Below are 22976 nucleotides of genomic sequence, written 5' to 3' on the forward strand. Positions count from 1 at the left end.
AGTGTATCACTGTAGATTACAGTTAGATGCTCTGAAACCACCCATCATCTGCACTTAGCCTCTTAGAGTCAGACTACTGCATAAAGCCAGAAGAAGGGCTTTGCAGCTGAATTTCTCAAGTAATCATTCCCTTACCCAAGTCACTCTAAGTCATTTTCTGTGTGTACACCAATTCAGTCATGCGGTTATCTAATCAGTCAGTTGGGTTGCAGTAGTGCAGTGAATAAAATGCAGATATGGACCTGCAGCTTCAGGTAATTTTCATGTCAATCATCATAATGGAGGGAAAATGGGATTTCAGTGATTTTGAGCATGGCATGATTGCTGGTGCCAAAGAAGCATAATACCCTTACCCGTAATACCGTACCCGTAATACCCTAATACCCTGGGTTCAGTTTCTAGAACTGAATTTTTAGCACAACAGTCATTAGAGTTTACTCAATATGGTGTTTTTAAGAAGAAAAAAATATCCTTGCTGGTGTGAGAGGTCATTGCCAGACTGATTGCTGGTTGGAGCTGGCGGAACAGCAACAAGATCTCAGGTAACCACTCTGTACAGATAAAGCAGACAAGCAACAGTGCAGAATGCATCAGAATACACAATGTAGATAATTAATGATGATGATAATAATAATAATCTTGCTGTTGTTGTTATTGTTATTAAAATAGCACTTTCTCCTGAGATAAGATAACATACAGTAAACAGATGGGCAATAACAGCAAAAGACCATGTCAGGTTCCACTTCTGTCAGCCAAGACCAGAAAGCTAAAGCTGCAGTGGACACAGACTCACCAAAACTAGACAATCGAAGACTGGAAAAATGTAGCCTGGTCTGATGAATCTGGAATCTGGCGCACTCAGATGGCAGGGTCAGAATTGATGACCACCAAGGTCATTATGTCAACAATCCAGGCTGGTGGAGGTGGTGTAATGGTTTGGGGGATATTTTATTGGTACACATTTGGCCTGTTAATACCAATCAGTATCTAATGTAAAGCACTAACACACTTTTATAGACACTCTTAAATTAGCATTATAGTATATCTATACTGGCTAAATAAATAAACAAAGGCTACTTATGAAAGACCTTTGCTACTGAGTGATCTAATGTGCTCAAGAACTGATGACCTCATGGCAAGGGTTCATGTCTGGAGTATCCCTGTGTTTTATATTCTGTTTGTGTATTCAGTATTAAAGTTAATGCATTCCGAATGTATAGTCATTGCTGTTGAGAGTCTCACAAGCCAGGCACTTTTGCCAGGGCAGTATTAATATTAGTTGACACATCAGCCTCCTAATAACCCCCTCCCCTCCTCACTGGTGTCCTCTGCAAGTAATAGTTTTGACTTGGAGGGAAGTTGGTTAAATAAACTGAAATGAAGTTTGGTAAACAGTGAATTCAATGTATTTATTTATAATGAAGGTCTGTTTTTACTGGAATAAATTAATAACAAATATAATGTAATAAGTAATGGCGCTCTTGCCACATTGTTTGCTTGTAATTCTTTTTGTTCCTACTATTGTTTCTGTCTATCTAACATGAATTTTAATCTGCTCTTTTTTTAAAGCCTTGTTCCTTGCACACAAGCCGTTGTGCTTGTGCTTGAGATAGTCATGGTTGGTCTGGTTAAACAGTGACAGCACAAACTGGGACAAATCAGTTCAATGAGCCATGTGTCATTTAACACAAAACACCAGTCACAGGACAACCACCCCCCATTGGTGTAATTGTCCATGCTAGAACATCAGCATGCCAGGGTATGTCCAAATGAGAAGGATTTTAAGTTTGTGCAAAACCCGTCCACCATAAGCAGAACAAGCAGCTGTGTAATCCCATAGGCTTCCTCACTGTTGACAGAGTTACAGACTGCATTGGTGAGGAGCTTTGAAATGTATTCAGCTCCAGAACATTTGATTATGTCCTGCTTTTTTGAGTGAAAGTTGAAATGCAGCACTTTTGGAATGACAGAAGTCTATAAATAACAGAAAAGCCAGTCCTCCAGCAGATGTTCTGCTTGCTGGCTGCAGTGTGCTGGCTAGAGTGGCACTATTCTCCCCTGGTGGTGAAGTAAAAGGTCTGCAGGCCACTCTTCAGGGGTCCGTATTGATTCAGAACTAAAGAAAACACACTTTACAGCCATTGCACAGCAGTACAAAAGAATGTAACCTTCACATTTAACCCATCCATGGCATGGCAGTCAACACACACTCTCACACTAGACCACACACCTCAGCACTGGGGGAGCAGTTGGTTAGGGGTGAATGCCACCCTTGAGGGAGTAGCGCTGTTCCTTCACTCCCCCCTGCCTCTACATTCTGCCTGTGCAGGGTATCGAACCGATAGCCTTCCACTCCCAAGCGCTCTTTGACCTTCCAGTCCCAAGGGCACTTCTTTAACCTCCAGGTCATGGCTGCTGATGGAGAGACCTACCCCCTTTACAGCACCCCAGCAACCTCTTGCTGAGAAGGTCACCTATGTTTCCTCAATGCCTAGGGAGCAACTGAGGGTTAAATAAGGGGGCTTGCTCAAGGCCACCTCAGCCATGATTCGTAAGGAAGGAGCACTGTTCTTTCACTCTCCTTCACTCCCCCCTTCCTGACGGTCCAGGGGATTGAACTGGCGACCTTCCGGTCCCCAAGCCCTCTTCTTTAGGTTATGGCTGCTGACGCAGAACCCTATCGCTTTCACAGCACCGTAGCAGACTTATCTTGCTGAGAAGGTCACTTATGTTTTCTTGCACTTGGTTGCTGTTCAGAGCAATAATAAATAATACTTCTTTACAAGACCTCCTCTTGGACTGCTTAACATCTGCCAGGTGTGAGAATTGCCTCTGCTTATCTCATACAATATTCATCTTTCTCATTTCTCTGTTATGAAACTTAACCTTTCTTTCTCTCTGTGAGCTCAATGACCTCTCATACAAGAATCATCTGCTAATTGACAAGTAGTCAAAACAAGATCTCTTGCGAACCGCAAGCGTGGCACATTCACTTATTCGCTTCAGAAATCCGATCCGTTTCAGATCAGTAGCTTTCGATGCTTTGTCAAAGTTGGCGTGAAGATCCAGATAAAACTGGCTAACAAGGATTTACCCTAAATAGAAACAAATGTGGGTCTGGTTTCATCTCAGGTAGGCTCTTGCAGTGGCTTCTCCAGCCAAGGGACACTTGAGACATTGTCTTCGTATAACGCATAAGAATCTAACCCTTATACCAACAAGAACATCTGGAATGAAATGGGCATTGGTGATGGTTTATACCTAGATCTCCCACACGTTTATTGAGGCTCAGGCTGATGCCCTACTGAGGCAGTGACTGAGTCTCAGACAAGACTGAAAGCTTGTTCTTAGTCAGCCTTCTCCTTCCTCTGAACAGGGCAGCTAGCAGTCATCCTCCGCTTTATCTGACCCAAAGAGAACCTCATCCTCCCAGTGTGGAGCTACACTAAGCTCTTAACACACTGTCCGATTCTCTGACTTCCACAGAGCCACCTGGGTTGTGACTCTGTCCCCACACTCACCTCTGCCTTTCCTCTGTTTCTCCCCATGTTTCTGTTTCCCAAATATGTAACCAAAGCAGAGAGGCAAGGAGGCCACAGAACAGCTCCATGAGCTAATACGCACGCCGCGTTTGAAGTCTCCATTGTCTACAGGATATGCCAAGATGATGCTGTCTGAGAAGTCTTTTGTTGTTTGCTGAAAACAGTGCGAGGTTACATTAATGGGGTTAAGTCCCACACGGTTTGTAGTTTGTAACTGAATCCCAGGGCTGAACTTTGCGATTGCTGGTTGGATGAAAACGTGTGGTTTACAGTACAGTACGTTCTCTGATGTCTGCTCAGACCTTTGTCTTGTGCTGTGCATGTTTTAGACCAGCTGAATGTAGCCCTCAGGACTGTCCCTAAAGACAATATAGTTTACTGACACTCAACAGTCCTAAACTCTCAGCCGTCCATGTTAAAATATGGGATATTTAAAAAAAAAGCCCCCCTTATTGCTGGCTCACTTCTTTCCACAGCGTGGTGGACATGGGTGTAATAATGGATGACCATTAATATTCCCATGTGTTTCTGCTCTTGTGATTGTCTTTAAATGTTTTATGCCATGGCTTTATAATACAATTATATGATATGATTTTGAGGATTTTTTCTCTTTTTTGCATTTTTCTTAATGCCTATACAGAATTCTGTAAAAAAAAAAAAAGCACAATCCCCAATTGAGCTGATGCAGATGCCCCAGCATTTCCAGGATGAACATTTTTTTGCTGGCTTTGTTTGGAAATAATTAGTTTACAGTAGACATTGACTTTAACTATCGCGAACACTAGCATAGAAGTTTAGGAGGAAGATACAACAGAGTACTTTCTTGTTGAACAGTGATCTTTTATGTATTCACTAAGGGTGTAACCACAAAAGGCACAGCTCGGTTTGTACTGCGTTTGGACCTTATAGTTCGGTACAATAGGGAAAAAACATAAGTCAGTTTCATTTCATTAGTTACATTGTGCTCCATCTAGTGCCGTACTGCCTCCCCCCCCCCCCAAGGTAGTTAATACAGTCTGTAGATAATTAAGCAGACAAGACTACTGTTACCATAGAAATATTCCTAAGCACTACACTTCCCACAGTACCGTGCAAATCCAACGGTTTACAGTTTAAGGGTTCCGGGTGCGAAATTACCTTATTCAGCATAACAGTATGTATTGTAACCATGACTCCCCCATACTGTGACAGTTCAGTACGAAAACATGTACCACTACATCCCAAGTACTCACTCAGGATCTTGTAGCATATGCAACAGTATGGTCGCATCGTACAGGCCTATATTAGAGTGTTATGTCTTTGCATATTCTGATGCAAAACATCTTATTGACCCAGCTTGTAACTCGTCATGTTTAGCAGTCTAAAAAATTGATGTTTCATCTTTACCACCTGTATGAAGCATCTAATCTTCAGAGTGCTAAACATGAGGCATCAAATGACAAGCCAGGACGATGAGGTGCTGTGCATCAAAACATACATTAGTAGCCTAGAGTTAAAAATGGCACAAATATGTGAAAATATGTTTCTTTGGCTCAGCAGAGATTTACTTTTTGACTGTTTGGCCATCATTTCAACATAGTTACGCAACTAGCTGACACTGTAAATGTGAATGTGCACCATATACAAAACATGTATACATTGGAGAGAAATGAACTGAATTGTCCTGGAATCCAAGGTTTCAGCTGGAAACTGGAAATATCAGACTCCACAAACCTTTTGATTCTGAGTTTGTTCTGTACATGTAGGAATTGAAGTTCTGTCCAGGGTCTCCTTCATCCAGAGATTCCACACGGTGAACTATCTGTAAACCACATTAACATTTTCCTAACTGCCTTTGATTTGTAAACTGTTGCATCTGACAACTCCTCAAACTGAGCTGTGGAAAGAAGGGAGGGGGGTACTTTAACTCTGATTACACTTGTGTACACTTGGGAGTGGAAATGGGAATTTCTGCAGTTCGTGTATGAGAGTGTGCCTTTGCAACCACGTGTTTTTTACACTTTGCACATTCTCAGCAGCAGCTGTGTGTATTATTTGTCCACTTTATATGAGAGCTGGATTACTTGGTTGGGTGGATTAGTGTCTGAAACTTGCCTTACAGATACTTCCCGTAAAACTCAAGCCTGCTACACAACCACTACCAGGGGGGGGGTATGTTTGCTCCATTGTGACAAGTGTGGGGCTAGTGTGTGGGTAGAGAGCTTGAAGGTCAGAAACTGAATGTGCACTTTCAAACACAGGCGTGCGCGCACACACACACACACACATACACAGGAAGAAGAGAGGTCAGTCTGGAAGATGAAGCTGAGAGAACATGCAAGCTACAGCAGTGTAATGGGAAACACATGGAACTCTGGGTAGAGAGAGGAGAGGAAAGGAAAGGAAGACAAACCAGAAGTGTCTTTGCCTGCCTTCAGCTGTAGGAGAGGTGGTACTTCTAGTTAGTGGAAGACTTGGTTAAACGTGTGGTCATTTTCCATCTGTCTGTCTGTGTGGGTGTCTGTAGGTGCACAACAAGGGCCCTCAGGAAGGAACTCTACGTGCTGCAAGCTCTGTGGAACTGTTGGCCATGGGCACTACCACTTGCGGGCAGGACAGTGGGTTTGGCAGTGACAGTGCCCGCCTGCGCATCGTCCAGATCGACCAACAGAGTGGTACCAGCCACCACCGGCTGGCTAAGCCTTCACATCAGCCAACCATTACCAAGAATCTCTCCTTCATTCCTTTTGACGTCTTCCTCACAGCTGGTCGTCTCACCCTCATGACATACACCATGGCCTCTGTTCCCAAACCCACCACAGAACCTCCTGGATGCACAGGCAAGAGTGCCCTCAACATGCCAGAAGAACACAATCCCTCGTGCACAACTGATCAGTCGTCTGTGCCCACCGCTGATCTCTCAGCTCTGACGGCAGAAGATCTGCTGAATGGTAATGGCTTCACTGGCTCGTTGCGCCCTCCAGGGACAGGCTTAATTTCGCTCGAGGGGCTATCCTCTCCAAGTAGGGTATCTGCAAGGCAAGCACTGGGTGTTACTGTGGTCCGACAGCCTGGCAGACGAGGAGTTGGAGAAGGCCTCCTGCAGCCACTGCTCTTTCTGCAGCTCATGCAGCCTTCAGCCTTGCTCAGCTGCCACCAGCGGAGACAGCGTCTGGAGCTCTCACTGTTCGACATGACACTGAAAGGAGTCGCCTCTGACTACACCTGCCTGGGTAGGCTAGCCCATCTCCCACATTCAGCTCACATTGTAGCACAGAAAAGCACCCCTGGGTCTGACCCAAGATCTGGTATTTTCTTCATTGCATGATAGCTTTAGCAAATCTAGACTAATGATGTTACTCTCTGGACATTGGGATTTTTTTTCATGTCTAAGTAATTCTTCATTTCTTCCTTACAGATGCTGGCAAATCGCTTCCTGAGTCTCTGGACTACAATTTGTTCTGGTTGCAGACAGTAGCAGGAGAGGCAGACGATAGGACAGGAATCCCTCCCCCTCTCCTGACCCTCTGCATCAGAGACTTTCTCAATGGCCCAGGTAAGGCTCCAAATTATCACATACACACAGTGTATAATCACAACCACTACTACCCCATTTTCCATCTTATTTTCTTCTCTAAACTGTCCTTCCATCTCTAAGTTTTCCCTCAGAAATGTTTTTTATCACTTTATTCTGCTTAATTGTAAGGCAGGATTACACTTACGAATAAAGTGATTGACAGCCTTGGCTGGAAAAGACCGTTTGCAGGACCTGCATCGCACCCTTTCTGTTCATTACATGGAGTAGCTGAGTTGTAGTCGAGCTATCAGGCAACTAACTAGTTAATTGTACTATTATTGATCTTGTGGTGTGCTGTTGGTTGCATTAACAGACACTCTGTGTAAAGTTCTTTGCAGTTTTTCCAGTAATGCTAATGATAGCATAAAATGGCCAATGTCATCTAATTAGTTGTTAGCCTGCCAGCTAATGTTAATGTAGTTAGACATACAGGACTCGATAGTCTGAACCAAATAGTCCAAATACCATTTAAAACATTATTTTTACCGGTATGTGCATCACCGGTATGTGCTGACCCTCTCTAAGCAGTTCTGGGGTTAAACTGGACCAGAATTGCTTTGGTTTGTTTTAGCAGCAAACAGATATTCATAATAAAATATATAAACTGCACTTTTACTGTTTAAACATTACACTTACTGGACAAACAGGGTATCCGGTGGAATAATCCACTTTTCTTAAACTCAATTAAGGTTGTCTGGGACACGCTTGGTCGGGGAAGAGGGGTCTGGGTCTACCAAATGAGTAGACGTATGTGCCTCTGCCTCTGGTCTTTACTGCACAGCCTCTGGTTGCAAATTTGACAACATGGTGGACAACTTTGATTGCATTTCTATAGGACAGAGGGGAGTGGAACCACAGCGTCCGTGCTTTGTACGGTCATTGCTCTAAACTTATCCATGTATCTATGGAAGAGATACTTTGTTACTTACTCACAGTGATACACAGTGTGTATCTGTTTTGCAATCTGGTGTTGAGTTTTTCTGGTTTGTACCCAGATAGCTATAGTTCTAGCTAATTAAATCAATAATAAACAAATAAAAGCTATCAGTTGGGGAGACATGGGGAGACATATTTTGAGTGGAATTCCCTTAACATTTTGAACACCAGGTTTATTATTCTCTTAATAATCCTAATGCAGAAACTGCTGGGAATTATTGGGGCACAGTTTAGCAGTTGAGTCCCGCAGGGTTCTATTTTAGGGTACATAAAACTGATGTTAATACTGAGAAAACTACAGTTATAAGGATAAATGACTGTGTGGTCCTATGATCAAGTTAAATGAGTTAAGTACTTTCAGGAATCCCCTCCTCCCACCCTTCTGTTTTACCCATTCACCACAGTTATTTTATACACAGATAAAGTATGCAAATTGCGCTACATATACGTATATGCGAGAGCAGTTCAGGTGATAGATTAGCCTGAACAAATTGGAACCATTAGCAGTAGATGGGGTGTGGATGGTGTAAGGCTGGATGCTGTCAGAGAGCTGATGGTAAAGCAGAATGTCAGTACTGTATACACACACAGCAGCTGTAACCAGATACAGATGATTTGCACTAGCCTGAACCAACAACGCAGCCTTGCTGAAGGACATTCATTTGCTCTACATGCTTGTATGTCCATTTCTGCCTCTCTTTCTCGCTCACCTCTTGGCAGGTTTGATTGGGACAGTCCAGCAATGCAGTTTGTATGCATCTTATGCGGTGAAACGTGTGGGCATGTTCGTTCAGCTCTTATTCTGGGACGTGTTGTCATATGTCAAAGACATTTAGTGCTTCTGATAGCCCCAATTGGGTACCACACCTCTTCATTCTTAAATGAGTAATTCAATTAAGCACTAGTTTTCCAACTCCCATACTTGACCCTAGTTTATTCAGTCTGCTGTCACCCACTTCAGTGTTAAAGAAATGCCAGATTTTGCTCTGAGCTGTAGGTCACTGCCAGGTCACTGAGCTCTGTGTTGCCTGGGAGGACATTGAGCAGAGCACAGCCACCGGCAGGCACGTTTGCCCCAGTGCTGTGGTTTGCCCTGGTTAGCTTGCAGCCTCTGATCGGGGAGTTTACTCAACAATAATAGAGCCTGACACCTGAGATGTGGCAGACAGCAGAACCCGCAGACTGGTTCCTATTAAACCCACTTATCCCATCTCAGCCCCCCGACCTCTCTCCCTCCGTCTTTCTTGCTCTCTTTCACTAACTCTCAAACACACTCTCTCACTCACTCTCAATACTCGAAGGTGTTCTTAATTAAGCCCCTCCTGTGCACGTGTCACTCAGTTTCTCCCCCTCCCTGAATGAAAACTCTGTCATCTTCCTTTCATTTGATCCCACTTTTCCGCATTCTTCTTTTCCCTCTGGCACGAGGAGCACCTTTGAAGGTAACTCCAGCTAAATGTGTCAAAACAGTAGTCTGACCCAGCGGTTGTTTCAGTAAACAGACTTTCGTTTTTTAGCTCAGAGAACTGAGCTGGACTTTTACTAAACTGTGAACACATCACAGAATTGCTACCTGCTGACTCAAAGGTGTTTTATGAGACTGGTGACTAAACCAAGAGCTTCTTGAGCGAATGCAGCCCAATATAAAGAAAGAATTCTGGGTTAAAATTCAAACAGCATTAAGTTACACCTTAACCAGATGCATTTGGTAGCCAACTACAAGCTTCTGACAGAATTGTGGTTGGATATTTGACCACACATTGGCAGAATTGGTAGAGTTTGTAGAGAGAAGACCAAATTTGGTGGGTGGAGCAAAAAGTGACCCAAACTAGCCTGATGGTGCCACTCTATGTACTCTCATTTTAACACCAGACATGATTTTGAGGTTGCCTTATCACATCATCCTATATCTAGTCCAGAAACAATTTGTCACATCAGTTAATAGCACATGTCAGTTGCACATCCATTGTGATGAAAAGGTAATAAGTGAAACATACACTATTTATACACACCTATCCAGACATTCCTTTTAACAAATGAGTTTGGCTACTTTGCGGTGCACCTATCACTGACACAAGCATTTAGTTGCGCACGCACAGCTTGTTTAATAGAAAACTATTGGAGATAGAGGGATATAAAGACCTGCAGCAATGGGCTGTGGCTATGTGGGGCATGAGCTCCAAACAATACTTCTGGGATAAGTTTGAGTGGCATTTTTGATCTATACCTAATCATCCATTATCAGTACATTACTAATGCTTTAATGCCTGGATACCATCCTCACTGCAATGTTCCAAAACGTAATGGAAGGGAACAAACTCCCTATGATTACCCTTGCTCTTCTGGACTGTTAAACATATATTGTATTTGGATATTTAAATTATTGGTGTTGGATGGGAATTATTATTTTCATTATCATTATTAAGGAAACAGCTTTATATGTACATGTGTAATCTTTTGGCCAGTCACTCCAGGAATCACAGAGAGACCAGTTTGCATGTGCTGTCCCATCTTTTGATGAAACTAGGCTTTGGCTGAGGTCAAAGAAGGATCATCCAGAGAGATGATCAGAAGACCTCTTCAGGTTATGCGGTTTATTGTTTTTGGATGTTGGGAGTGACCAATTCGCAGTTACACATGATGCTCTGAATGATTCCTGGTTCTTTTTACTGATGGCGCGGTGTTCCAATCTTGCCCCGCACATTAATTACACATTCATACAAAATGATATCCCACATTTGATCGCCTGTCACAGGATGGTAAGAAGGTGCACAACATGGCCTTTTCTCCATACACTTTTAGCAGCCAGTTTTAGTTTATGGCACCTTTATGGTCTTGTTTACATTCTTTGTCAAGTTCATGATTCATTTCTTGAAATGTTTTCTTTATTGATTATATGTTATATATGTTATATATGTTATGTTATGTTAATTACTATTAATTATTGTTAATTATTATTATATGTTATGTTAATTCTTTTCTTTTTCCTGTGCAGCTGAGCTGAAGATAGCTCTGTGTAGGCCACTGAAGATGAGCCCAACAGTGGCTAAGCTGGAGCAGGCAAAGTCCCTCTGGAGGAAAATCTTCTCTGAGAGCAGCCATACGCCTGACACCTCCTTTTGCACACCTCAACCGTCCCCCCTCAAGATGCGTACTCCTCCCCACAGTGCCAAACAAAGCGACATTACCTCAGTCACACCCTCCTTTCCCAGCCAGCTAGCAGATGCCTTGCAGACTCTTGCTTCCTTCCACAAGATCTCCCTTCAAACCGTGCAGATGGTGGTCGCCATGGAGACAGAGTCACACCCTTCCCGACCCGGTCTCACATTGTCTGTGTCCAGTGTGATGGGCACTTTAACCACAAAGAGTGGACAGAAACCAGTCGGTCAGTACACCATTATAATCCATCCGTCTATTCACATATCCATTAAACTCTCTCTCCTTCTCTCTCTCTCGCCCTCTCCCTCTCTTTCTGCTTTCAGCAAGTATCTCTACAGTGAGCCACGGCATACAACAAAGCTCTGCATTTCTTTAAGATTTGCTGCTCACCTACACTCCTTTGGTCAGGCTCTGTTTTCATTCAGCAGTTCCTGCCAATGGAAGAACCACTTTGGGTTCAATATGGAACTATGATTGTAATAGAGATGTGCAAATGTAAAGAGCCTTTAAATTGGTAAAGAGTGTTTAGACCTTCACACTCATACAAATAAGACTCAGGAGCCAGGAGCGGTTCTTCTGTGGTATCACCATTTACAGCACCTGTATTTTCAGAGTGTCGCTCCACCTGGTCAGGTGTGCTATGTAAACTGGTTTGCTCCCACTGTCCTGTAGACATAAAAAAGCTTTAATGTGTCTGTACCTGGAAAATGACAATTGTACATTATCATACAGGTAGAGTTACATTTGTAGAAGACATGTGTAACTCTTAACACACTACCTGACAAACACACAAACCCTTTTTCGAAGACCTTTCCTCAGAGCCTCAGTAATTTGCCACACATACTCCATCCAAAAAGACCTTGACTAGCTGAATCAGGTACATTAGCGCTGGGTCTTGGGCGAGAATGGTCTCAGCATCTGGGTTGTGAATGAACACTTCAGGCAAGTAGGTCTCCAGGAAGCGAGTTGATGACCACTGCTCTGTGGTGTATAAGAGATAGCATAAGAGCCAAGAGCCATCCAGATGCTCCACAGATGTTATAGACGTTGTTGAAATTTTTAATTAAAACCTCAACAGTTTGCACTTGTTTACTGAGCTGTACATAACTGTGTTGTGAGACAATAGTACAGGCTGTGGGCCAGGCCGACTCGGAGTGCCCAGCTGTGCACCGTCCTGTTTGATGTTTGGTCTTTGGTAAACACTGTTAAGACCAGTCAACTGAATGGAACAATGAGAAACAGCTCACTTGGGAAGGCATGCAGTGAGAGAAGGAGACAATAGCCTCTGCATGAAAATAAATCCTGTATCTCGCAGGGCTATTTTTAGAGTCTGTGTCACACAGTAGGGCCTCCCACTTACAGCTTTATGACCAAACTCTCCGCTGTTGTTTACAGCAAACATTGGAAAAGAGACTTGTATATGGGTAATGGTTACCAGTGTTCCTATTGCGTAATTTACCACAGAGAGATTATGATAAAAATGTAGCAAATGTAAGGGGAAGAAAACCCCCATTCATAAATTTTGTGATTTTAAATGCCCTAAAATGTACATCATATGAGAATATATCTCAAACAATGCAAAGACGTCATGTCTAGTTTATTTCTATAGCACTTCTAACAGCAGACATGGGCATGAAGCAACTTTTCAGAGATCAGAATCAGAGGTGACAGTGTCAAGGAAAACCTCCCTCAAAACGAGAGGATGAAACCTTGAAAGGAGCCAATTACTGTAGAAAACATGTGAAGCCACCACAGGTATAGCGCTTCTGCTGGCTGGTTGTAGTATGTAGTTATCTCTGTGCAATCAGTTTTTAAATTGTTATTCTGTAGTATCTTAAAAAGGTTGGGGTTACCTTGAGGAATAATGGGATTGGATAGACAAGTCTGTCTGCAGGACATGTAGCAGAGTTGTAGTGGAGCTGTCAGGCAACTAGCTAGTTAATCGTACTATTATTTAGCATGTGGTGTTGGGCTGTTGGTTACATAAATAGGCTCACTGTACTCTCTGCAGTTTTTCCAGCAAGTCTAATGATCACATAAAATGGACAATGTGAGCTAATTAGTTTATAGCCTGCCAGCTTATATTAGAAAGACGTGCAGGACTCCATAGTATTTCTACTCTGTTTCGGGCAGCGCTCTTGTTAAAGCATTTCACTTACTGGACAAACTGAGCTTTTAGGCTGTGCTGTATCTGAGAAAAGGGAACAGATCTGCAGTTCGGTTTTTGCGGTTGCAAATTTAACAACATGGTCGACAGTTTTGTTGTCAATGAGTCAATGAAAGGAACCAGTACTTAAAAGGGGAACCCTTCCTCCTCTTATCTCATGGGTAATTTCAACCAATGGAATTACATCTATGACTGGTTTAAAAGGCTGCTTTGGTTAGCACAGAATAGTAATGTGTAAGCCCTAACATCATACCAGCAGTCAAACATGTAGGTGGTAATGTGATAACGTAGGAATCTTTTGCTTCAGCTCCTGGTCCACTTGCCATAATTAATAGATCACAAAAGTTCTATTAATGTGCCACATATAGTAGCAACAAATGCAAAAGTGGTTTGGATGATCTAGAACAACCAATTGAGAGGCTGCCATCCAAAAAGAAGCCTCTGCTCCTAAATCTTCTAAAGTCTGCAGCTAGCACTTGTTGGCTAGCAAGTTGTTGGCCACAATGACCAGAGGTATGTTTGGGGAGTAAAGACAAGGCATTCAACCTCAAGAACACTGTACCAGCTGTCAAATATGGTAGTGGTAGCATCATGCTGTGGAACTGTTTTTTTTTTTTTTTTAAATACTACTACATTGCTCAAAGTGAATGGAATAATGAAGAAGGAGGACTACCTCAGATAATCTCAGTCCATTAGGTAGATAGTTGAAACTTGGACATAATTGGGCATTCCAAGGCCTTCTCAAAGTTCTGACTTCAATCCTGTCAAACAAATTGAGACTGTGCTTAAAAGTTAGGTCAGTGCCAGGAAACCGAAACATTTAATTGAACTCTACCATTTCTGTCACAAAGGGTGGTCCAATATCCAACCAGAATTCTGCCAGAAAGGCATTGAGGGATGGGAAGGAATTTAGAAGGAAAGGTCGTCCAAAACTGTACACTGCTGAAATGCAGGGGTCATATATGAGACATTACTGATGAAGTCTGCCTAGTAAGCATAGTTGGGATGACCATCACAAAATAGATTCTTACTCATTTTATACAGTCTGATAGTGGCTGCATCTTTTAACTATTTATAGTGCTTTTCGAAATTTCTGACCGGTTACTTTTAGAAATGTTGATGGTAACTAGGTGATACTGAGTACAGTATAGAGATGACCAGTTGTATTCATTACTTTCATAATTTTCTGCTCCAGTTTTGGCAAGTGCACCTGCCCCTGACCTAAATCATGTTTCTTTCACATTGAAATGTGATGAGATGATGCTTGTGGATTTCTGCGACGCCTGATTGAGTTTATATAGGCGTGTCTTTAGACTAGAAACAGGATGTGGTCAGGCAGATAGGCCATAAGTGCCATCAGCACAGCTTGAGTTGACCTTAACTGTCTTCTGTGGGGTTTACTTACTCTTCTCCGAGGTGGAGAGGTGGATTGCAGTTCGCTGGAGAATTCACTATTATTTATGAAGTGGTCAAACAGTGGTGCCAGACCGAAACCCACACACACTATAAATCAATTCAGTCATTTAATTAACCAAAGATGTGGTCTAATTGGGGATAAGCCCCTCCATGTGTATAATGATGCATGTGCGCGTGCGTGCGTCAGAGAGGGAATGATGAAAGATAGATCAAACCAAATGGCTCCCAAGCATCGTCAGACCACTCAGATTGGCCACGTTATTCACTCGAAAATCGTCAAACCACCCAGATACTGCCTCATAGTGAGGCATTGCTCTCTCCTTATGAGTCTACTTTCCTTCTCCCACCTCGTCCCTATTCCCACTATCCTTGTCTTTCCTGTCTCCCCTTTTTCCTCTATGAGACCAGGGACAATCCCTCTCATAAAAATAGACCTAGAGCTCAAATACCCTCGACAACAGCTGCATGGACCAAGAGAGAGACCTTAGACGTTCTACAGGGTTTGGCCTGTATGTCACACTGGTAACCGACAGATCTAATATAAGATCTCATCTATCTGAAAGCATGTATTAAATCAGTGACTTTCAGACTGTGGGTCATGACCCACCGGTGGGTTCCAGTATGGGGTTGAGTGAGTTGCCAGAGTCTCACATAAATGTTCTCTCAATTGAGAGGACCATGTTGAGGGATTGGGTAAGAAAATAACATTTACAACCAGTTTGGACTCTATATAGCTCCAGCAATAAAGGATGTCTTCACCCAAACCAAAGCTGAAACACTGATCAAGTTCCTATCAATTACAGGACTAAAGGCATGTATCTGAAATTTAGATTTAGCATCAGATTTAGCAGACTCTGGAGTGGTGGTGCACTGTTCTACTGTACAGCGGCACTCCCACAAAAATAACCTTCATGGAAGAGTTATCAGAAGCATCCTCACCACAATTTTTAGCCTCAGACGTTTTGTAAGTACATAGAAGTGTGCAACTCATATACTCGCATTCATATATTCTCTCTCTCTCTCTCTCTCTCTCTCTCTCTCTCTCTCTCTCTCTCTCTCTCTCTCTCTCTCTCTCTCTCTCTCTCTCTCTCTATCTATCTATCTCTCTCTCTCTCTCTGAGCAGAGAGTGTGAAGGAGGTCTGCGTATTGTTGCAGTGTGAAGATATTTTGGTGCGAACGGCTCTGCAGGACAGAAGCAGCGTGTTTGTTGGGCCATTCTCTTGCAGTGCAAATCTGGAGGCCCGTTGGTGCAGACACAGCGGCAGCCCTACCCCTGATGGAGGCCCACCAAGAATCCTTCTGGACTTAAAGGGAGGATTACTACAGGTACAGCATTTTCCATTTGAGCTCAGTCTAATAGATGACAGACACCTTCCATATACCTCTAACCCCTTGTTGTAGTAACTATGGACATGGTGGACACTATTCTGTATCCTCCCCAACCCTGGTCCTGAAGGACCCTCTGCCCAATACATTTTAATGGTTTTCACATTTGAGCTCATTCCAGTGTAAACGCAGAACTGTTTTGACTTGATGTGATGATGATGTTGATTGTGCTGATGGGAGAGTGCACTTAATCACAATGGGGTTTTCCCCACTTCCAGCCATATACACTACTTACAATAACCCATATCTTCTGTATTTCCTCACTCTGTGTTATATGTGCTGTGTGGCTTCTGAGTCACTTGCAAGACCGTTTCTTATTCTCATACTTGAGAATTGGGATGAAAGGCAGAATGATCCCATACCTCTGAGGGATCTGGGACAGGATTCCTCCTGCCTGCCTGCCAGTTCATTGCCAGGGAAAATCTCCTCACCATTACACACGAGATGGCTTGCAGCTCAGCACCACATAACCTTATAACCACTGCTGCTGGCCTTCTATCAGGACCAGTGCTCCAGCCACATCACTCCCTCAGAAATCCCCAGATTTTCCTGGTGGAGAGAGGAATTCCTAGAACTGTGTGGTAGTATTTAGTGCTGGGATATGGCAGAGATTATAAGACACCAACTAACATGTACACACACACACACACACACACACACACACACACACACACACACACACTCACACTCACACTCTCACTCACTCACTTACCTTAAACTCTCTCAGAATCAAACTATTGCCATGCTTATTAACTACAGTGTTATTAAAGCAAATAAAGTACAATGAAGTGCAAAATAAGACAAATACATTATTGCTGTTGAATCAAAAACCTTGTATGTCCATGTTTGACATTTTTCTTTTTTTGATCTCACGATGAATGGACCAATAGAAATAATTCTTACAAAATAAGATTTGCATTGACTTCCATTGAAAGTTAAGAAGGTAATTTTCTTCTCCTGTGAAGTTGCCATATTGGACATACAAGGTTTTTGTGTGGCAGCAACAAAATATATAAAAGATAAAAGATAAATCTCTGTCCTTCTTACACTTTCTTTCCATCTTTCCTGCACATCCCTCTCTCACTATAGGTGTTTTGGGGACAGGAGCACTACAATTGTCTTACACTGATTCAAGAGTACTTGCAAAGCTATTTAAAGGAAATGGGAGACAAAGAAGAGGAGCCTGAGAAAAAGCCCATCATCTCCCACCCACCACCTTCTCCTGGGCGACACTCCCCTCATACAGAACACTCTTCAGATGACCTGCGCACCGGCCTGTTCCAGTACATCCAGGACTCAGGTACACTTCTCTAACCCAGAGAAAGCAAAAGAGAGCCAGTGGATCCGTGGAGGTAATCTGTATGTGTCTGTGGGCTTTAAACGGTGTAGAAGTAGCTGTATGTATGAGTGAAAAAAGAAATTGTATCAAGCCAATGAAACCCACAATCACAACTCTGCACTTTGAGCGATTGAATGAATCATGGTCCTGTTAGCTCACACTGATGTCTCTTCATTTTCTCCATAGCCTCTCAGAAGTTGCCAGGAGCACATGAGGTGGTCTTCTATAATGAGACGGAGGACAGTCCTGGTGTGATGATGTGGAGATATCCTGAACCTCGAGTTCTCACATTCATTCGTATTACCCCTGTGCCTTTTAACACCACAGAAGATCCAGAAATCAGCACTGCAGACCTTGGGGACGTTCTACAGGTGAGATACACCTGCACTCAGAAAGCACTCAGAGTTGCAATGCCCAAAGAAAGATATACGAGTTGTGCTCAGCATATTTAAACTGTTAGTTAATAATCTTAACAGACTAGTGTACAATAGCAGCTCCTATACAAGGATGCTTTTCATTTCTTCAGTTCAGCATTTACCACTGTTACACCTATCAGAACGGTTTCCAAGCCCTGAGCATGGGCTTTTCACACTGTGATTGGATTCTGGATAGTTGATGAATACAGGTGTGTCCCAGGGCTGCATTTTCAGTTTGCTCCTTCCTGTTCACCCACTTCTGCATAACTGAGTGTAGAACCAACTTCATCATCCGATTCATAGGCAACACCCACGACTTAGTGTTTGGCCTGCAACAATGATGAGACGGTCTACATAGATATGCATGGCTGAAACTCCTGAATTGGCATACTTTTAGGGCTCTCTGCAGGCTACTAGAGTTGCTCCATACAAAACTTATGGACCTCACTTTGTGCACAGTGGCACAGTCATATTAAAACAGAAAAGGTCTTTCCTAAACTGTAGCCACCACACTGGAAGCATGTAATTATCTAAAATGGTCTTTTTATGCTGTAACATTGCTATAACCCTTTGCTGATTTATCACTCCAGAGAGCATGTTTCCACTGTATTATACCACTTAAGCCAATACTTAATACATAATAATAGTTTTAGGCTTGTATGCAGCTGCTTGGCCATGGAAACCCATTTCATGAAGCTCCCGACAAAGAGCTCTTATGTTAATGTTACTTTCTGAGGCAGTTTGGAAATCTGTAGTGATTTATTCAGTAGCAGATAGGTACTTAGTATGTGCTTTGGCAGTTGGTGTTCCCACTTTATTGGTTTGTGCGGTCTCAGCAACAACAGCTTAATTCTGTTGCTGACCTGCTGTTGCTCCTAGATGCTTCCATTTCACAGTAACAGCACTCATAGTTGACCAGGGCAGACCTAGCAGGACAGAAATTTGACAAACTAGCTTGTGGCACAAGTGGCATCCAATGACAGTGCCACATTTAAAGTCACTGAGCTCTTAATTGTGTACCCCTGTAAACAGTGGGTGTGGCTAAAACAACTGAACTGCATAATTTAGTGTTCCTATACTGTAATAGGATCATGGGTAATACAGTGTGTTTGGACATGTGTTAACCCTCTCTTTCTCATTGTCTATGCAGGTGCCCTGTAGTCTGGAGTTCTGGGACGAGCTGAGGAAAGCCTTTGTGCCATACAGAGAGTTTAGCCTGTCTGAGTGTAGTGTCTGTGAGCTTACATTGCCTCCACTCAACCCACACACACACCAGACAGATCTTGTGGCCGCAGACCTCTGGAGAGTCATTGTTAACAGTACAGGAGATGGAGGTGACGAGGGGTATGTATATATGTGTATGTGTGTGTGTGTGTGTGTGTGTGTGTGTGTGTTGAGGAAAGAAGAAATACTACATTGGTATGTAGTAGGGTGGCAGTGTGTATGTCCATCTGTGTGTGTGTGTGTGTGTGTGTGTGTGTGTGTGTGTGTGTGTGTGTGTGTGTGTGTTTTGCCCCGGAGTAATGAAGGATAAGAATACAAAAACATGTACAAGAAGAAAAAAATGATCCATCCAACAGAAAAAGCAAAATATTCAGCCCATCTGTATTTCATTACACTTCATTAGAACTGCAAACACTACATTTCCTTTATGTTCAAGATCATCATACTTTGATCAAACTGACTCCCTTCTTTATCCTCAATTACCTCTTTCTCTCCCTCTCCCCTTCTCAGATTTTCTTGTCATGCATGTCATGTTGTAAATCACTTAATCTAGTGGGTATGTGCCTACTTTTAGCTAAATAGATGCACATTCCAGCATTCTCCATGTTTCCTTTTTTCACTTTTTGACATGTGTGAATCTGGCAGTTGTTTTTTTTTATATTGTGTCAAAGATTCCATGATGAATAGAATAGAAATAGAAATACTCCCCATCACTCAAGGATCACCGAATCCCAGCCATCAGCAGCCAGAGCCAGAAAGAGCACAATTGGCCTTGCTCTCTCCCCCCAAATCACTTCAAAGTAATGCTGGCTGTCACAGGCGTCTGTTAGCCGATGCATCCGAGCTGAAATTAAGGGGAGAAGGGATGCTGCAAAATGACTTGGAATACAATCATTCTAACATTGACTTCCATTGAAAGTTAAGAAGTTTTTTTCCTTCTCCTGTGTAGTCACCATTTTTGAGTGACTACACTACAAGGTTTTTGTGTAACAGCGACAATATTTTACTTTTGTGTTCATCTAGTTCCGACAGCGAGTCTGGTTCCCAGTTGCCATGTGAGCAGCTCATATCTCCCACAGCACTGGCAGCATGTACTCGGGTGGACTCCTGTTTTGCACCATGGTTTGTGCCATCAGTCGGAGTGTCCCTGCGACTGGCTCACTTGGAGCTGCGGCTGTGCCATCACTTGGAGCAGCTGGGAAAAGGTAGTGTACTTAATAACTGGCATGGGTTACTAGCATACCTGCAGTGTGGTTAAAATGCGCGGTTTCTTTTTGTTCTTGCTATCTCTGCTAGTGATGCTGGGTGTTTATTTTATTATTATTTTTTATATATATACTCTTTACATCCAGAAAGCAAGCAATCCATTGCAAGGCATGACAATAAAGATAAATAACCATCATTATCTGTGCAGGGTACAGGACTGTACAAATCAGACTGAATGAAATCATTTAATGGCCACCCTGCCTACATGATGGTTTGTAAATGTGGTGATAAAAGCCTTCTAGCTTATGTGTGTTTGTTTGTAGCTATAATAGAGATTCTTCAACTTGTAAGCTTTACGAGACCTCCCCCCTCAAACTAGTATTTTAAAGACTTCAACCTTACTGGTTTCTACAAAATCACCTAACCCACATTTTATACAATTTATATTATCTCGGCTTCATTCTGAAGGAATCCGGGGTTTTTTGTTTGTTTGTTTTTTTGTTTTTGTTTTTTAATACAGGTTTTTGATTGATTGGCCTGTATGCAAATCATACCATAGAACTCCCTTAACATTACACAGTAAAAGTAAATACATACTCTAATATATAAATACTATTTATATATTCTCTAATAAATATGTATTTATTTGAGCTGAATAAACCCCCAGTTCAGTTGCTTGCTACGACATGAAGTCATTTTTTAAGCGGAAAACCACTTTTCACCAAAACAGTTTTTCTTCACAGCTCTGTAGCGAACTCAGGGTGACTCTCACCTGGCCATGCTGATTGGCTGTACTTGTTTGCGGGTGCTGTTTTCTGAAGCTGTGTTATGCTCTGATTTGGTTTTCCTCAGTACCGTCCCAACAGATGCGCCCCTTCCTGTCCGACAAGAAGCTGCCTTCAGAGCAGGAGTACGGGGTGGTGTGTGTGCAGGAGCCGCAGGCATTTGTATGGCAGTGGAGCGATGGTGCTCAGCTGGGCCAGGAATTGCACTTCTCCTCCAAACTACACTGCCATCTGGTGGACTACAGGAACCTCACCCTCTTAGCCCTGCTGCAACCCTTTTGCCTGCAAGGCCATTGCACTAGCACATACACACACTCCCAGCAGGCACACAACCAGCTGACACTACAGTTGGAGCCTGTGCAGGTTTCAGTGGGGCAGCATGCGATACATACCCTGGATACAGCACTACAGGCATGGAAACAGGTGAGAAACATACATAGGAAAACTTCAAAATGAGGAACAGGAACCACTGTGTGCTTTCTAATGGGCTGATTGCTTCCATGAATGAGGATCAGAAAAGTAAATGTGAATGTTTGGTTTTTCTGGTTTCCTGTCTTGTGTTTAAGATCTCTGAATAATTAAGCGAGTAAAAGAAGATTTGATTTCCAAAAGGCATGAAGATGGTACATTTCTTTAATATTTGAATTCCTTTATATATCTTTTACCATTTCTAAATAACAAAATCAAGACTGATTTCTGATTTGTTAGTATAAATATTCACATTAAGACCTTTTTTATTTCCATAACTGTAACTATTATGACATTTGCTCAAACTTTCAATTTACATACATAAAGATTTAACATACAATGCATTAATACTTTCACCCAAATACAGTTTCTCTATACGTTTTCTCATCCTAGCACCCACACACTTCATCACTGATAAATATTTCCAACAAGAGGAGCTTTTTAGTGACTCCTACATTATACTATTTCCTGTTGCAGATATCTGAGCAATAGTGAGACCATTCTGACCTGTACGTTATCATTGAAAAACACGGTCATGGTATCCTAAGGCAACCTTTTTTTTTTTTTTTTTTTAACCACAACAGCATGAGTCAGTATGAGGGCTCATGAGAGCACGTCTGCAGCACAGTATATGTTGTAATTATAGACGTTAATCAGTCTTACTGACTTACTGACTAAGATCTGATTTAATGATTTATCTGCACCAAAAAAAAAACACAAGGTACATTTGGAGCCCAGTGGTGACAACACAGATGAATCAGTAGCTAATAAGACTGATGTAAGTGATGTACAGTCCTGAGTGCGCTGAAAAACAAGGGCTCCAGGATTTTGATAGTTTTTTTAGGAGCTGCATCAGTGAAATAACTTAATTACAGCAATGGAAAACAACCCAGTTGTGTAGAAGTATTAACATCAGACTTGGTTAAGTCATTTGTTTTGTTCAAAAACTGTTATGGACTCTAGGGAACTTAAGGGAACTGAATGTTAGTGCTGGTGAAAGCACAAGAACACAAGTACACAGCATGCCACTACTATATGCACTCTCCACTCAACTGTTTTTGTGAGGGTGTTTTTGAGAGGGGCTGTTTACTAATAACAGTCAGCAGCATTAACAAGTTAGAAGATAAAAGCGGGAAAGGTGCTTTGGTCACTTGTAAATTTGGTCAATGGTAATTATGAGAAGTAGTAAATGCAAAAAATTATATATATGAGTACATGGGTCTATTTCTTACATTGGGTTTACAGCTTGTCTGTAGCTAATAGCCAATGTAACTGATGTGAGTTGGTGTAGCATAGTGGATAGCATAATGCTGCTTTCTATGTGAGTTCAATTCCATGGCTAGACAAAAATGAATGAAAACAGAAATGTCCTATT

General features: G+C 42.4%; 1 protein-coding gene across 3 annotated transcripts in view; it reads left to right on the top strand.

Moving 5' to 3' along the window:
• The window catches only part of LOC140565583 (intermembrane lipid transfer protein VPS13B-like), a 215532-nt gene that overhangs the window by 170125 nt on the left and 22431 nt on the right, over positions 1-22976 (top strand). For all 3 annotated transcript variants that reach the window (XM_072691586.1, XM_072691577.1, XM_072691596.1), the window contains exons 34-42: positions 6049-6754; positions 6940-7077; positions 11030-11419; positions 15901-16103; positions 17253-17463; positions 17689-17873; positions 19069-19262; positions 20166-20347; positions 21201-21556. In XM_072691586.1, coding sequence (XP_072547687.1) covers positions 6049-6754; positions 6940-7077; positions 11030-11419; positions 15901-16103; positions 17253-17463; positions 17689-17873; positions 19069-19262; positions 20166-20347; positions 21201-21556 — 2565 coding nt within the window. The remainder of the gene's footprint in view (positions 1-6048; positions 6755-6939; positions 7078-11029; positions 11420-15900; positions 16104-17252; positions 17464-17688; positions 17874-19068; positions 19263-20165; positions 20348-21200; positions 21557-22976) is intronic.

Source organism: Salminus brasiliensis, chromosome 1, assembly GCF_030463535.1.
Source record: "Salminus brasiliensis chromosome 1, fSalBra1.hap2, whole genome shotgun sequence".
In the NCBI taxonomy this organism is placed as follows: domain Eukaryota; kingdom Metazoa; phylum Chordata; class Actinopteri; order Characiformes; family Bryconidae; genus Salminus; species Salminus brasiliensis.